Source organism: Miscanthus floridulus, chromosome 7 (genome assembly GCF_019320115.1).
Source record: "Miscanthus floridulus cultivar M001 chromosome 7, ASM1932011v1, whole genome shotgun sequence".
Taxonomy (NCBI): domain Eukaryota; kingdom Viridiplantae; phylum Streptophyta; class Magnoliopsida; order Poales; family Poaceae; genus Miscanthus; species Miscanthus floridulus.
Window position 1 is genome coordinate 133142587 of NC_089586.1, and position 18427 is coordinate 133161013.

At 43.3% G+C, this 18427-nt stretch overlaps 1 protein-coding gene and 1 non-coding gene across 2 annotated transcripts; one reads left to right on the plus strand and one right to left on the minus strand.

Annotated features, from left to right (window-relative positions):
* The first annotated feature begins 349 nt into the window (after positions 1-349).
* Positions 350-1525, plus strand: LOC136466325 (cytokinin hydroxylase-like). The gene has a single exon (XM_066464700.1). The coding sequence runs from the start codon at positions 350-352 to the stop codon at positions 1523-1525; it is 1176 nt and encodes a 391-aa protein (XP_066320797.1).
* A 2130-nt stretch (positions 1526-3655) lies between these two features.
* TRNAC-GCA (transfer RNA cysteine (anticodon GCA)) lies at positions 3656-3727 on the minus strand. Its single transcript has one exon. It is a non-coding gene; the product is annotated as a tRNA-Cys (tRNA).
* Between the last annotated feature and the right edge of the window lie 14700 nt (positions 3728-18427).

Here is an 18427-nt window from a genome sequence, read left to right on the forward strand (position 1 = left end):
TGGGCAGCCACAGCAGTGCCACTGCTGTCGCCCATCTTCGAACCGTCCGTCATCGCCAGTGGTTAGTCTGGCAACAGCGCTTGTACGGCTCTGATATCACTTGTTAGACCATAGGGTCACCGGCTCAGGTGAGTGAACTACTCACCAGCTTTGTCGAGCATCCACTAGTGTTGCCGAGCAGCCACTAGCTAAGCCGACCATGAACAAGCGTTGTTCATCTCTACACACACTATGGATAGATGTTGAAGAAGAGGGAGAGCAGAGTATACACACACAGTACAAGACATACCGAAGCCCTGTATGGAACATGGCAAATCTGAACTCTCTTTACTGAGTTACGGAGAAGGCCATGCTGAAGGTGATGGTAATTGGTATGCAGGACGTGATCGGGCTGATGCAGGAGACCACCGCCAAGATGCTGGCCGAGTGGGGCGACGCGGTGGCGGCGGCCGGCAACGGGCAGGGCGCCGTCGTGGACGTGGAGAGGGGCGTGGTCCGCAACGCTGCGGAAATCATCGCGAAGGCGAGCTTCGGGGTGGCGGACGACGAGGCCGGCGCGCGGGTGTTCCGGAAGCTGCAGGCCATGCAGGCGATGCTGTTCCAGTCCAACCGCCTCGTCGGGGTGCCGCTGGCGCGCCTGCTGCACGTGCGCAAGACCTACGACGCGTGGCGCCTGGGCCGGGAGATCGATGCCCTGCTCATGGACATCATCGACGCGCGCCGCCGCCGTTCCCGGGGGAGCAGCAGCCAGGGGAAGGACCTGCTGTCGCTGCTGCTTGCCGGGACGGAGGCCACGGCGGGCGCCGAGCGGCGGCTCACCACGCGGGAGCTGGTGGACGAGTGCAAGACCTTCTTCTTCGGCGGGCACGAGACCACGGCGCTGGCGCTGTCGTGGACGCTGCTCATGCTCGCCGCGCACCCGGACTGGCAGGACGCGCTGCGGGAGGAGGTGGCGCGCGAGCTCGGCGACCACCAGAACCTCGACGCCGCCGCGCTTGGCCGCCTCACCAAGATGGGGTGGGTCATGAACGAGGCGCTGCGACTCTACCCGCCGTCGCCCAACGTGCAGCGGCAGGCGCTGGAGGACGTGACGGCGGAGGGCAAGTCCACCGGCGTCGTCATCCCGCGCGGCACCAACATGTGGGTGGACGTGGTGACCATGCACCACGACGTGGAGCTGTGGGGCGCCGACGCGCACGAGTTCCGGCCGGAGCGCTTCGCCCGTGACCCCGTGCAGGGCGGGTGCCGCCACCGCATGGGGTTCCTCCCCTTCGGCTTCGGCGGCCGCATCTGCGTCGGCCGCAACCTCACGGCCATGGAGTACCGCGTCGTGCTGGCCATGCTGCTGCGCCGGTTCCGGGTGTCGGTGGCGCCCGAGTACCGGCACGCGCCCAAGATCATGCTCTCGCTCAGGCCCTCCGATGGCATCCAGCTCCGCCTCACACCACTGGAGGTGGTGGACCACACTGCAGCTGCTACTGCTGTTGCTACTGCCACGTCATCATCGGCCCAGCTAGCTAGCTAGCTGGTCGTCACATCTATCATGCCTACTTGATTAGCTAATAGCTGCAGGAGTACTGAGGCCTGGTCAAAAATTTTCACCTCAAACTATCACATCAAATGTTACGGCACATGCATGTAGTATTAAATATAGACGAAAAAAAAACTAATTGCACAGTTTGGTTGGAAATCGCGAGACGAACGTTTTAAGACTAATTAGTCCATGATTAGCCATAAGTGCTACAGTAACTAACATGTGCTAACGACGGATTAATTAGGCTTAATAAATTCGTCAAGCAGTTTCCAGGCGAGCTATGTAATTAGTTTTTTTTATTAGTATCCGAAAACCCCTTCCGACGTCCCGAAACATCCGATGTGATATCCAAAAATTTTCATTTCGTAAACTAAACACAGCTTAAGTTGTGCTCCACTTATATATAATACTATAGATAAATATCTATAGATACATCATGAAACGAATTGATTACATATTTTTCATATGTATGTAGGCAGAGGTTACACTAGTGCTCGAGTGATTTATATAATAATAATAGGCACGTGATGTGCATCACTACACGTACGTACGCGTATGCAGCTGCTAGTTAGCTCCTATATAAAATGGATGCTTGTTTTGTATCCCTACACACTAGTTGCATATACACACACTCGCAGTACGTACAAGGCGGATCCCGGTAGCTAATATATATGTACTTTCATAAACAATATATTACTTTGATCCTCTGTTTATAAATATATATGATGCTATTGGCTTCTGTTTTTTTTCCATCAAATGTTGACCGATGATGGTATCATTTATATTCAATTAATTAGCTAATTAAAAATGAAAAAGAGTGGCTTTCTCCAAAAGAAGAGGGTGAAAACGGTACCATATCATTAGGCAGGCATATTAAGCCATCTCATGATCTTAGTGTGTCCTCTGCTCAGCTGTCAGCTGGCCTGCGGCTGTGCTGGCTGACTTTCCATTCATCAGTATCAGTTCAATGCATGAAATTGTATGTTATCGATCGATATGCCAGCTCATTTCCATTTGCATGAACTTGGCAGCCTGTAGCAGTCGTAGCACATACAGGGTACGTGTGGTACAAGTTAGATTGAACGACCACAAAACGCATGCATGCTCGCTCCTATTGAGTTGATCAAATCTCCGTCCTCTAGCTCTATTAACATGAGTGCGTGCATGCACATCTTTTGTTTGGTCCAACTCCAACCCGAGAACATGCGTGCACCCCAGGCAAAGTAAAGTTGGCTGACGCTGCTGCTGGTCTACGTACGGGCTGGGTTCGGAGGGCGCGTACGGGCAGTCAATGTAAAAACATGGAGCCTGCCGTGGTGGTTTTCTTCCATTCAGCCGCAGCTGGTCGCCGTCGTGCCGGCCGGCGGGTCAAATTTCTGTTCGCTTCAACTTATCAGCAATGATACGTGTTTTTCTCATACAATAAACTAACGAATGGTACTTTAGTCTGGCTTTTCGGCGAAGCGAACAACTTGTGTGTTTCAAAACATCATGATGCTTCTTCGCTCTGTGCTGCCGTGCAACCAACTAATATGTAACCCCGGCCAGTTATATATACCCTCCGTTTTAAAATAAAAAAATTGTTTAAACTTTTCATACAGATTAATAAGGATGCTGAAAAAGAGAGAGGAGAAAGTAAAATCTACCCCAACCCTAAGGGCATGTGCTTTACTAAAGTATTTCGGTGCACGTACAACGGTTCACGGTAGGAGAGCATAGATATATATACCTTTATATAAGAGCAAACAAAAAAACTCTTTCAGCAAAAGTCAGGTATTCTCATCTCCTTTCCTTTTCTTTTCCACAATATAAAGTATATCTTCTGAATTTAGCAATTATCGCTTGCATGCAGCTATGTGACTTGTTTCTGTATACCTGTGTGTTCTAGCAGCAGCAGAAACTTTTAACAAAAACAAAAACAAAAACCAAAAGGACCTTATTACTACTAATAATAAGCAACTGTTACTAATTGCAGGCAGCAATGGGTGGGAGAAGCGGTGAGGATCGGACACAAAGAGACAAATTTAAATAAAAAAAACACAGCCTCCACTAATCGGACACAAAACAAAGAGACAAATTAAAATTAAAAAAAACACAGCCTTCACTAAAAAAAGATAAACAAGGGCCCATCCGGGTTCGAACCGGAGACCTATTGATCTGCAGTCAATTGCTCTACCACTGAGCTATGGACCCCTTAATATCTTGGCATCAATTTATGTATTTATCACCTGAATAGTTGGAGGAAACCGGCGCTCACCATTGAATGGAACTAGAGGAAGCCTACATCGATTCTGCTTCTGCTGACGGTGTGGACACCGCCGATGAGTGCTCCTGTCCTGGGTATGTATCCAGGGGCGGCGTGCCGGCGTTGGGTGCCTGTCTATCCATTCCATACCATACATATAGCAATGGCTTCTTGGTTGCCATCTTCCGATCCTGCTGTCCACCAGCAAGCAAGCAATTCAGCATCCATATCCACATCTCATGACTGATGCCTGATGAACAACCAAGCAAACAGGGCACCTAGCTAAAGCTAGCTCGTGGTCTTCGTCTTTGCATTGACAGACCCACGACGTGCATGGAGACAGTAGTACGTACTGACGTAAAATGGCGACAGTCAACGTGTCGTCGTCCTCCTCCTCGTGCAGAAATATATCACACTCGTGCTGCTGCTTCTTCTTCATCTTCTTTCTTATCCCAGTTAGAACTGACTGGATTGAGATAACGTTGATCACCAAAGCTGACATCCTGCATTTCCCAGCAACGCAACGCAACCCAATCCGTACGTCTCGTCTGTCCCCCATCGTTCCAAATTTTGAAATTCTCAGATTCAACAACTGCCACCGCCGGGGGCTAAGCAGGGAAGGGTCCAAGGTACTGAGATTCCTGAGAATCCCCCTTTTGTGATTGACCCTCGCTATAGAAAGCTGACTTGCTACAATTGTGGAGAGCCTGGACATTTCGTTGGCAATTGCACCAAACCTAAGATTTGTTTTATCTGTGCTGTGGCTGGACATCATATGAATGATTGCCCTGTGTGGAAACTGGATCACCCAACTGCTGCTTACATGGGTAGTGCCTGTCTAGGTCTTGGTTTTTACCACTTGGAGGTCCCCAATGTTGAATCCACTCAATGGTTGAATCTGACAAACTATGGTATAGTCAAAGTTAAGACTGGATCTGTCACTTTAGCAGAATTGGAAGGTGAGCTTTCTGTGATCTATTGCAAGGATTGGCCGTGGCAGATTAGGGAGTTGGAGCCAAGGCAGTTTTTGGTTAGGTTCCCTCCCCACAAGAGAGTGGCAGACATTAAGAATTACCCTTCAAGTTGAAGTCCTTGAATGGGTTGGTGATCTGGCACCATATGCTGTCCTTCAAGATGTTTGAGTTGAGATGAAGGGAATTCCCCCAAGATGGTGTCACTAGAAAGTGTTTGCATAGATTGCTTCTAGCTTTGGGTTACTGATTGAGGTGGATTGGACAACCCTCTTCAAAACTTTCTATGAAGTGGTGAGAGTTAAGATTTCCTACAAAGATCCTATGAAGATTCCTGCTGATAGATTGTTTGAGATGAACAAGAAGATCTTTCTAGTATCTTTCCTGGTTGAGAGGGAGGCAGAGAAGGAGCTGAAGAGTAAAGGTACTGATGATGGAGGTGGTGATGATGATAATCTGGATAATGATGACGAAGCCGATGATTTGGATGATGATGGTGGAGTGGAGAAGCCACCTACTATAGAGTTTCAGGCTGGGGAAAGTTCAAAAATGAAAACTCCGACTACCAAATCAAATGCAAATTCTAGCTGTAAGACAGTGAATGCTGAGGTGAATATGATAGAGATGGATCAGGAGTTACAACTCATGTCCCTCATGAGAGGATTGGAACCAAAGCTGTTGACAGCTGGACAAACACTGACTTTGGGAAGCCCGGGTTTCATTGATGAAAACTGTGGCCAGACTCTGCAAGATACTGAGACGCCAGAACTTGAGTTTACTAGAACTCAGCATATCTGTGAGCAGGGTGAGACAGGGAAGGCAATCACAGATGATCCTACTTTAGTGGCTTCATCTGAGGTTTTGGAGAGTCAAGCTTCAATGTCCTTACAGAACGTAGGAACAGTCTCGATGTGCTCTGATCATATGGATGTGCTTACTCTAGAGCCAGTATGTGTGCAAGACCCAGACTGTAAAATTGTGGGTAACAAATGGCAAACATTGATGGATGATGAATCTAATCACTCAAAATGGGAGGAGTTTAGAAGGATGACCAAAGCTGGTAGTTCACATAAAGAATGCTCGCTGGTGCTTAGAAGGATGGAGTTACAGGATTCTGATGATGAATTAGAAGTCCAGGAACTGGGAGAAGGGTTTGGTGATGCACTAATGCAGGACACTATTCAAATAGAGGCTGCGCTAATCGAAGATCAACAAGAGACGAAGAAGCAAAAAAGGAAGACTCAATGGGGACCTACTCAAAGGATCCCAAGACCAAGAAGATACCTAGAAGATGGCAAGACCATGATGCAAAAGGCACAAGAATATAAAAGCTACCTAAACTTGTCTCGAGGTACTAAGCCTTATAACTTAAAACCTCTTAATACTTCCAGTACTCTTGAGAGTAACCTGATTAGCTTAACTGCTAGGGTTGATATAGTTTTGGGAGATAATAATAATGTCATTAAGCATAACATTGATGTTATTCAAAATAATGAGATGGAAAGTAGATTATTTTTTTTGCACAATAACCCTAAGGTTAAAATACCTGTAGATCTGGATGATGTATTAGCTCCTAATAATAGGACTGATCCACTGATTGAACAGCAAACTGATACTTCTAATCCTTTGAAGGAGAATAGGCTAAAGGAAAGTTATTCATGGGTTCAGATAGTTAATAAAGGCCTTGAGACCTCCAATATTTTAAATGTTTCCAATAATAGGAGCAACATGGAACATTAGAGGCCTCAATAAAAGGGGCAAATTGCAATGCATAATTGATTTTATTAGAGATAATAATCTAGACTTTGTTAGCTTTCAGGAAACCAAAAAAGAGTCTTTTGAAGACTCATTTCTTAACTATGCTAGCAGTGATTTTGTTTGGAATTACTTGTCCGCGGAGGGCACAGCGGGAGGAATCCTGGTAGGGATAAATGAGAGAAAGTTTGAGGCTTTAGCCTGGCAAAAAACAAAGTTTTATGTGTCGGGCATGATTAAAAACTATGATACTAAGTTGGTTTGGAGATTTATTACTGTGTACGGTTCCCCTTATGAAGAAGGAAAATCAGATTTTATTCAAGAGTTGTATGATCTGGTAGGAAATTGGGATGGTCCCACCTTGATAGGTGGTGACTTCAATCTAGTGGCTAACAGAAATGAAAAGAGTAATGGTGTGGTTAACCAGAAGTGGGTAGATAGCTTCCAAGAATGGATCCATCACTTTGGACTTTTAGAATTGAAAAACTCTTCCAGATCCTATACGTGTGAAAACTCTAGTTTGGTTTTGGTGAATTGATGAAACCCTAAGTGCTAACCTAGTTTATCAAGTGATCATGAGATAGGTAGCACATTCTAAATGGTGAAGCAAATAAAGATCATGACATGATGATGGTGATGACATGGTGATGATCAAGTGCTTGGACTTGAAAAGAAGAAAGAGAAAAATAAAAGGCTCAAGGCAAAGGTATAAATGGTAGGAGCCATTTTGTTTTGGTGATCGAGACACTTAGTGAGTGTGATCACATTTAGGATCGATAGCCGTACTATTAAGAGGAGTGAAACTCGTATCGGAATACGGTTATCAAAGTGCCACTAGATGCTCTAACTCATTGCATATGCATTTAGGATCTAGTGGAGTGCTAACACCCTTGAAAATGTTAGTGAAAATATGCTAACACATATGCACAAGGTGATACACTTGGTGGTTGGCACATTTGAGCAAGGGTGAGGAACCTCACCAGCGGAGTGTCCGCCCGTAGAGTGTGGATAGTCCTACGGTGCCACCGGCACCCTAGACAGAAAAGACAGATGTCACTGTGAGTGACCGGACGCTGGCCTTGGTTGGACCGGCGCGTCCGGTCAGTAGAAGCAGCGAAGACACTGGCGTCGGTCTCTGACCGAATGCTGGGTCACTTAGTGACCGGACGCTGGAGGGGTGCGTCCGGTCCTGCTGATGTGACAGCGCATAGGGGAGTCGCCGTATGACCGGGCGCTGGGTGTGTCCGGTCAAGCATGACCGGACGCGTCCGGTCGTGAAAAGTCATCTCTGGATGCTTACTGGAAATGACCGGACGCTGGGGTTCAGCGTCCGGTCACTTTGAGCTGCTGCGTTCGATCATCACTTGACCGTTGAGATTGGGCGATCAACATTTGAAGAGAGGGGACATGTGGCACGCATCGCGTGACCAGATGCTGAGGTCCAGCGTTTGGTCAATATGACCGGAGCATCCGGTCACCCCGCGTTGTGCCCAGTGAAGGGGTACAACGACTCTATTTCGTGGGGGCTTCTATTTAAGCCACATGGCCGAATCAAGCTCACTCTCTTAGCCATTTGCATTGACATAGCAACCTTGTGAGCTTAGCCAAATCCCTCCCACTCATCTCCATCATTGATTCAATATCTTTGTGAGATTGGGAGAGAATCCAAGTGCATTATTTGAGTGTTTGCATCTAGAGGCACTTGGTGTTCGTGTTTTGCTATGGGACTCGCTTGTTACTCTTAGTGGTTGCTGCCACCTAGACGGCTTGGAGCAGCGAGGATTGTCGAGCGAAGGTTGGTGATTATCTCCGGCTCCGATCGTGGTGATTGTGAGAGGTTCTTGACCTTTCTCCGGCGGAGAGCCAAAAGGTACTCTAGTGGATTGCTCGTGGCTTGTGTGATCCTCATCTTGTGTTGGTTGTGTGGCACCCTATTAAGAGTTTGGCGTGTGATGCCAATTAGCGCGTGAACCTCCAAGTGAGTGAATCGCCACAACGAGGAGTAGCTTACCGACAAGCAAGTAAACCTCGGTAAAAAATCATTGTGTTCATCATTTGATTCTGAGGTGATTGATCTTCATTGATATTGATTCTTGTGATTGATTGGTTCGCTCCTCGACACGGTGGTATAACTATCTTGCTCACTCTCTTTACATTGCCACAAACTAGTTGTCAAGCTTTTTAGTGTAGCTAGTTGTGAGAGCTTATTAGTTTGGTTAGTGTAGCTCTTTAGTTAGCCTTTGAGAGCACACTAACTTAGTGTAGGGACATAGATATTGTGTGGATAGAAACTATATCAACTAGAATCGTTGTAGGTGGCTTGCATTTTTGGTAGGCTAGCGTAATACTTGCATCGCCTCATAATTGTCTAACCAGTTTGCTAAGTGTTGTTGTAGAAATTTTTATTAGGCTATTCACCCCCCTATAGCCATTATGACCTTTCAAGTGGTATCGGAGCCGAGGTCACCGTGATTTGAGGCTTAACAACATTCGGTGTAAAAATAGCTCAAATCAACAACACCAAGAAGCCACCCCAATTTGATGGCACAAATTATCTGTATTGGAAATCAAAGATGACCACACATATCAAGTCAATCAATAGAAAAGTGTGGAAGGTGGTAGAAACCAAAATTGAGATTGGTGATCTAAAAAATTCCACCGCGGCCGAAGAAGTGCTTCTCCAAAACAATGGCATTGCTCTAAGTGCCATTCATGATGCAATTGATGAGAGAATATTTGAGCAAATCAAGAATATTGAGATGGCTCATGAGGCTTGGAAGAAGTTGGAAGAATCATTTGAGGGCATCGTGAAGGGTGCAAAGGCATACATTCTCAAAGAGAAGTTTGCAAGCTTCAAGATGAAAGAGGATGAGAGTGTGCCAGAGATGTTCCATAGGCTTCAAGTGCTTGTTAATGATCTCAAGGCACTTGAAGAAGAGATGAAGGACAAGGACTTCTCCCACAAGTTCTTGAGATGTTTGCCTTTAAGATTTGACATATTGGTCACTATTCTAGTGAGGAGTGGTTTGGACACCATGACACCAAACCAAGTGTTGGGAGACATAATGACCGATGATACATATAGAGATGATGATGAGAAAGAAGAAAAGAAAGAGAAGAAAGATGAGAAGAAGAGCGTGGCATTCAAGGCCATATCATCTAAGGGCAAAGCAAAGCAAGATACATCAAGTGAAGAAGATGGCTCATGGGATGATGATGATGATGAGAAGATGGCTCTCTTTATCAAGAAATTTGGCAAGTTCATGGTGAAGAAAGGGTACCGTGCTAGAAGAAAGAAATCTTCATCCAAGAACATGGAAGAGTCAAGAAGGTGCTTCAAATGTGGAAGTAAAGATCATCTTGTTGCTCAATGTCCATACAATAGCGACAATGATGATGATAACAAGAAGAACAAGAAGAAGGACAGGAAGGAAAAGAAAGAGAAGAAGGACAAGATGACCTTCAAGAAGAAGACGGGTGGTTCATATGTGGTCACTTGGGATAGTGATGCTTCCTCAAGTGATGATGATGATGATGATGATAGTGATGATGACAAGACCACCAAGAAGAAGGCACTTGCAAGTATTGCAATCAATGAGAAGTCTTCTCTCTTCGACACTCCATCATGCTTCGTGGCTAAGGCCACTAAGGTACAAATTTATGATGATGGAAGTGATGAGTAACATGATAATAAAAATGAAAATGAAAGTGATAGTGATGATGATGAATCTATTAAGGATGAACTATATGACATGCTAGAAGATGCTAAAGAACACTTTAACATTAAGAGAAGGGAATGCAAGAGCTTGAATAAGGAGGCAAAAGCCCTTAAGCAAGCCCTTGATGAGCTCAAAGCAACTCATGAGAGGCTAGAGGAAGCCCATGAGAAGCTTGGCAAGGCTCACAAAAAGCTTGAAAAGGTTCATTCCTCTTTACTTGATGAGCAAAATAAAAAGAAGCATGTTAAAACTTGTAATATAGGCTTAACTTGTGATATAATTAATGAATCATTATCTATTCCTATCATTGTTGCTCCCACTAACCCTTCTTGTAGTACTTCTACTTCCACATCATCTAGTAGTGATGGTTTCACTTGTGATGCCTCACTAATGGTTGAGAATGAGAACCTCAAGAAGGAGGTCAACAAGCTCACTCACACTTTGGCTAAGGCCTATGGTGGTGAGGACCGCTTGCTTATGTGCTTGGGTAACCAAAGAGCTTCTCTCTACAAAGAGGGATTGGGCTATACCACCAAAAAAGGCAAGGCGGCTTTTGCTCCTCACAAAACTAGTTTTGTGAAGAACAATGGTCGGTTTTGCACTAGTTATAAGCAAGTTGGTCATATAGAGCAAAAGTGCATGAACAAAAAGTCACAAGCTAATGTATCCTCCATTAAGCTTGATTCTTTTTATATGCTTACAAAAGGCGCAAATGGTGTAAAGGCTAAGTTCATTGGTAAACCATAGATGGGCTCAAAGAAGAAAGTCATTTGGGTACCAAAGAGCTTAGTGACTAACCTTCAAGGACCCAAGCAAGTTTGGGTACCTAAAAGAATTAATCTTCTTTTATAGGTTAATTACAAAGCCAGAGGAAGGCATTGGGTTCTTGATAGTGGGTGCACTCAACACATGACCGATGATGCAAGAATATTCAACTCAATCAACACCAATGGCAATGATGGTTATGATAGTATCACTTTTGGTGACAATGGCAAAGGCAAGGTCAAAGGGTTTGATAAGATTACAATATCCAATGACATGAGCATATCCAATGTGTTGCTAGTAGAGAGCTTGAACTTTAATTTGCTATCCGTGGCTCAATTATGTGATCTTGGATTCAAATGCATATTTAGGGTAGATGATGTAGAGATCATAAGTGTAGATGGCTCTAACTTGATCTTCAAAGGCTTTAGATATGAGAATCTATACTTGGTTGATTTCAATGCTAGTGAAGTTAAATTATCTACATGCTTGTTCACTAAGTCTAACATGGGTTGGTTATGGCATAGAAGGTTTGGTCATGTTGGAATAAAACAATTAAATAGATTGGTTAAGCATGATTTGGTTAGAGGCTTGAAAGATGTTGTGTTTGAAAAGGATAAACTTTGTAGCTCTTGTCAAGCTGGAAAACAAGTTGACAACACTCATCCTAAGAAAAGCATGATGAGCACTAGTAAAGAATTTGAGTTATTACATATGGACTTGTTTGTGCCAACATAATACACCAGCATTGGTGGAAATAAATATAGCTTTGTGATAGTGGATGATTACATTAGATACACTTGGGTATTCTTTCTAGTGGACAAAAGTGATGTATTTACAACATTCAAATCATTTGTCAAGGGCATTCATAATGAGTTTGAAACAACCATCAAGAGAGTTAGAAGTGACAATGGTAGTGAGTTCAAGAACACTAGAATTGATGAGTTGTGTGATGAATTTAGGATTAGACATTAATTCTCGGCCAAGTACACTCCATAATCAAATGGCCTTGTTGAGAGAAAGAATAGAACATTCATTGATATGACAAGGTCTATGCTTAGTGAGTACAATGTGAGTCAATCTTTTTGGGCTAAAGCTATCAACATGGCTTGCTATTGTAGCAACCGCCTCTATTGTCACCCATTGAAAGAGAAGACACCATATGAGCTCTTGAATGGTAGAAAGCCCAACATTGTATATTTTTGGGTCTTTGGTTGCAAATGCTATATCTTGAAGAAAGACACTAGATTGGGCAAGTTTGATAAGAAATGTGATGAAAGATTCCTACTTGGTTACTCCACTACAAGCAAAGCATATAGAGTTTGGAATTTAGATAGTGGTACTCTTGAGAAAGTTTATGATGTTGAATTTGATGAAACCAAGGGTTCACAAGTAGAGAATGAGAACTTGAAAGATGTTAGAGGCATTCAACTTTCAAATGCCATGAAGAACATAGATGTTGATGAATTGAGGCCTAGGCAAGTGAATGATGATGAAGATGATCAAGTGCAAGTGCTCTCTAACTCAAATGTGCAAGATGATTCAAATCAAGCTAGCACAAGTGACTCTTATGACAATGAACAAGATCAAGTGGCTAGTACATCATCTCAACCCAATGATCAAGTAAGTGCAAGCAATCAAGTTCTAATGCTCCAACCAACAAATATTGCAAGGGATTATCTATTGGACACTATAATTAGTGATATTCCTATAGGTGTACAAACAAGATCAAGATTGGCTTCATTTTGTGAGTATTTCTCCTTTGTGTCATCTATTGAACCAAAGAAGATAGATGAAGCATTGAAGGATGTTGATTGGGTGAATGCTATGCATGAAGAATTGAATAACTTCACAAGAAATCAAGTATGTGAATTGATAGAAAGACCAAAGGGACACAGTGTGATTGGAACCAAATGAGTCTTTAGAAACAAGCAAGATCAAGATGGGATAGTAGTAAGGAACAAAGCAAGATTGGTAGCACAAGACTATACACAAGTTAAAGGTCTTGACTTTAGAGAAACATATGCCCCAGTTGCTAGATTAGAAGCAATTAGAATCTTGCTAGCCTATGCTTGTGTCCACAACATCAAGCTCTATCAAATAGATGTTAAGAGTGCATTTCTTAATGGTTATATCAATGAAGAAGTATATGTTGAGCAACCTTTCGGTTTTGAAGATGACAAGAAGCCCGACCATGTATATAAGTTGAAGAAGGTATTATATGGCTTGAAACAAGCTCCTAGAGCATTGTATGAGAGATTGAAGGACTTCCTACTCTCTAAAGGATTCATAATGGACAAGGTTGACACCACTCTTTTCATCAAGAAGATTGAAAAAGATTTATTTGTATTACAAATCTATGTTGATGACATCATATTTGGATCAACCAATCAAGACTTTTGTGATGAGTTTGGAAAGATGATGGCTAATGAGTTTAAGATGTCCATGATTGGAGAGTTAAGTTACTTCCTTGGTCTTCAAATCAAGCAATTGAAGAATGGTACATTTGTGAGTCAAGACAAGTATATCAAGGATATTATCAAGAAGTTTAGCATGAGTGATAGTAAAGCCATTAGCACACCAATGGGAACAAATGGTAACTTGGATAGTGATGCAAGTGGAAATATGGTGGATCAAAAATTGTATCGGTCTATGATTAGAAGTCTACTCTATGTGACCGCGTCAAGGCCGGATGTCATGTTTAGTGTATGCATGTGTGCAAGATTTCAAGCCTCACCAAGATAAAGTCATTTGAAGGCTACAAAGAGAATATTGAGGTACTTGATGTTGGTTTGTGGTATCCCAAAAGAGCAAAGTTTGAGCTAGTTGGTTACTCCGACTCGGATTATGCGAGATGCAAAGTTGAAAGGAAGAGCACCTCGGGCACATGTCAATTGTTGGGAAGATCACTTGTTTTGTGGTCATCAAAGAAGCAAAATAGTATTGCATTATCAACCGCCGAAGCCGAATACATATCCGCCGGTAGTTATTGTGCACAAGTACTTTGGATGAATGCCACTTTGAGTGATTTTAGAATCAAGTTCAAGAAAGTACCATTGCTATGTGACAATGAGAGTGCAATCAAGATGACCAACAATCTGGTTCAACATGCAAGAACAAAGCACATTGATGTGCGCCACCATTTCATAAGAGATCACCAACAAAAAGGGGATATTTGTATTGAGAGTGTAGGCACCGAAGATCAACTTGCCGATATATTCACCAAGCCATTGGATAAAAAAAGGTTTTGCAAGCTAAGGAATGAGTTGAACATATTGGATTTCTCAAATATGTGTTGATGCACCCCCACCTATATGACATGCCTCTTCTTTGAGCAATCCAAGGTAAAAGTTGATTGGCATGGCATATATCCTTGCTAAGGACATGTTTAGTGTATCTAGTCATCTCTCACATCTAATAGGCTCATTCATGAAAATCAAATGAATTTGATAATTGTATGGTACCACTATTGCTTCTGTGCTTGTTGTGGTCTAGTGGTAGCATATGACATGTTTGTGGGCTTGTAAACCTAGTGTTTGATCTAGAAAACGGACTCTAAGTGTTTAACTCAATATGGTACAAGATAACCCTTATTTGGAGGTGTCAAGAAGCTTGTCCTTGGATCAAACCGAGTTAAATATCTTTGGTAAATGATCTAGATTGGACCAAATTTGAGAAAATGATCCTCACCTCATTGATTGACATTGATAATCTCAACCTATCTACATTTTGAACCTTTGTGGTCGTTGATGACAAAGGGGGGGAAAAACAAAGATATTAGTGATATTAGTACATGAGGAGAAAAACAAAGATATTAGTGTACTAAGATAATGAAAAGACAACAAAGGGGGAGAACTTGACATAGGAGGGGGAGATATGACAAAGGAAAGGGACCAATTAAAATTTTGAGCACACAAGTAGGGGGAGCAAGCTCATGAACTTGTATGGTGCATTTCATATGTTTGCTTGCATGGCACAAGTTTTATATTTCAATATTCATGCTTGTGTGGTGTATGCTAGTTGTAGGTTTGAATGATGAAATAAAAATCTAGCATGCATGGGTTATCTAGTGATTTCATTTCCAAGTGTTTTCAAGTGGTATCGAGCTAACCGTGGTGCTAAAGATGGTATAATGGTGCACTCCGATTGATATCACGCTTCAAAGGTCTATCTTTTATACCTTAGCATCATTGGATAGACATTGTCTCCTATATTTCCTATCTAACCATATGTGCAAGCTACAATCCAAACTCTTAGCACATATGTAGGGGGAGCAATTGCTACCATTTGAGGTTCATAAAACTTGTCCATATCTTTTTACACATGGTAAATATGCTTGGGCAAGCAACATGGATTCAATCGAATTTTAATTCATATCTTTGTGAAAGGGTTGTCATCAATTACCAAAAAGGGAGAGATTGAAAGCTCTAGTTTGGTTTTGGTGAATTGATGAAACCCTAAGTGCTAACCTAATTTATCAAGTGATCATGAGATATGTAGCACATTCCAAATGGTGAAGCAAATGAAGATCATGACATGATGATGGTGATGACATGGTGATGATCAAGTGCTTGGACTTGAAAAGAAGAAAGAGAAAAACAAAAGGCTCAAGGCAAAGGTATAAATGGTAGGAGCCATTTTGTTTCGGTGATCGAGACACTTAGTGAGTGTGATCACATTTATGATCGATAGTCGTACTATTAAGAGGGGTGAAACTCGTATCGAAATGCGGTTATCAAAGTGCTACTAGATGCTCTAACTCGTTGTATATGCATTTAGGATCTAGTGGAGTGCTAACACCCTTAAAAATATTTATGAAAATATGCTAACACATGTGCACAAGGTGATACACTTGGTGGTTGGCACATTTGAGCAAGGGTGAGGAACCTCACCAGCGGAGTGTCTGCCCGTAGAGTGTGGATAGTCCGACGGTGCCACCGGTGCCCTAGACAGAAAAGACGGAGGTCACTGTGAGTGACCGGACGCTGGCCTCGGTTGAACCGGTGCGTTCGGTCAGTAGAAGCAGCGAAGATGCTGGCGTCGGTCTCTGACCGAACACTGGGTCACTTAGTGATCGGACGCTGGAGGGGTGTGTCCGGTCCTACTAACGTGGCAGCGCACAGGGGAGTCGCCGTGTGACCGGACGCTGGGTGTGTCCGGTCGAGCATGACCGGACGCGTCCGGTCGTGAAAAGTCATCTCTAGATGCTTACTGGAAACGACCAGACGCTGGGGCTCAGCATCCGGTCACTTTGAGCTGCTGCGTTCGATCATCACTTGACCGTTGAGATCGGGCGATCAACATTTGAAGAGAGAGGACACGTGGCACGCATCGCGTGACCGGATATTGAGGTCCAGTGTCCGATCAATATGACCGGAGCATCCGGTCACCCCGCGTTGTGCCCAGTGAAGGGGTACAACGGCTCTATTTCATGGGGGCTTCGATTTAAGCCCCATGGCCGGCTCAAGCTCACTCTCTTGGCCATTTGCATTGATATAGCAACCTTGTGAGCTTAGTCAAAGCCCTCCCACTCATCTCCATCATTGATTCAATATCTTTGTGAGATTGGGAGAGAATCCAAGTGCATTGCTTGAGTGTTTGCATCTAGAGGCACTTGGTGTTCGTGTTTCGCTGCGGGATTCGCTTGTTACTCTTGGTGGTTGCCGCCACCTAGATGGCTTGGAGCAGCGAGGATCGTCGAGCAGAGGTTGGTGATTGTCTCCGGCTCCGATCGTGGTGATTGTGAGGGGTTCTTGACCTTTCTTTGGCGGAGAGCCAAAAGGTACTCTAGTGGATTGCTCGTGGCTTGTGTGATCCTCATCTTGTGTTGGTTGTGCGGCACCCTATTGAGGGTTTGGCGTGTGATGCCAATTAGCGCGTGAACCTCCAAGCGAGTGAATCGCCACAACGAGGAGTAGCTTGCCGGCAAGCAAGTAAACCTCGGTAAAAAATCATTGTGTTCATCATTTGATTCTGAGGTGATTGGTCTTCATTGATATTGATTCTTGTGATTGATTGGTTCAGTCCTCGACACGGCGGTATAACTATCTTGCTCACTCTTTTTACATTACCGTAAACTAGTTGTCAAGCTCTTTAGTGTAGCTAGTTGTGAGAGCTTGTTAGTTTGATTAGTGTGGCTCTTTAGTTAGCCTTTGAGAGCACACTAACTTAGTATAGTGATATAGCTATTGTGTGGATAGAAACTATATCAACTAGAATCGTGGTAGGTAGCTTGCATTTTTGGTAGGCTAGCGCAACACTTACTTCGCCTCATAATTGTCTAACCAGTTTACTAAGTGTTGTTGTAGAAATTTTTATTAGGCTATTCACCCCCCTCTAGGCATTAGGACCTTTCAACGTGGACCAACAATCAAGACCAGCCTATTATGGCTGCTATAGATAAATTGATTTGTAATACACATTTTGAATAAAAGTTCCCTCTAGCGTATGTCACTGCTAAGGCAAGAGCTGGAAGTGACCACGTCCCTCTTATCATGAATTTTGGAATCCAGGAGGCTAGGAAGCCTAGTTTGTTTAGGTTTGAAAAATGGTGGCTTGAGCAACTAGATTTCAAACAGTTAGTGACTAATGTCTGGAACACTAGCTGTGCTTCGAAAAGTGCCATAGATGTTTGGCAGTTTAAAATCAGGCTTCTGAGAAAGAAGGTAAAGGGTTGAGCTATAAATATTAATGTAGACATTAAAAGACAGAAAGTAGAACTTCTTAAGGAATTCGACATTCTTGATAGGAAATACGAAACTGGCCTCCTGTTACCAGGAGGAAAGCAGAGGATGGATGATATTGTTAGGGATCTGGAAAAGATCTGGAACCTAGAGGAGATCAAAGCAAGACAAAGATCTAGGGATAGAAATATTAGGGAAGGTGATAGGAATACTGCCTATTTTCAGGCCATTTCTAACCAAAGAGCTAGGAAGAAGAGAATACCTGCGTTAGAAACCCCTGATGGGTTGTTAGAAGATACCAAAGACATGCTTAATCATACAGTGGATTTTTACAAACATTTATTTGGAGCTGAGGAAAATCTAGGAGTTCATTTGGGAGGAAGGGGATAAAGTTACTGATTCTGAAAATGAGCTGTTAGAAGCTCCATTCACTGAAGAGGAAATAAAAAATACGGTGTTTGACTCTTATGCTGAGGGGGGCCTGGCCCTGATGGCTTTTCTTTTCTTTTCTATCAATCTTTCTGGGATGTTATAAAGTCAGACTTCATAAATTTAGTCGAAGATTTCGAAGTTGATCAGCTAAATCTAGATAGGCTTAATTACGCGATCATTACATTAATACCTAAAGAAGCTGAGGCTAAACATCTTAAGAAGTTTAGACCTATCAGCCTTATCAACTGCAGTTTTAAGGTGTTTGCAAAAGCCTTGAACAAAAGATTGATTAAGTTAGCTGACATACTTATCTGTCCTAATCAAAC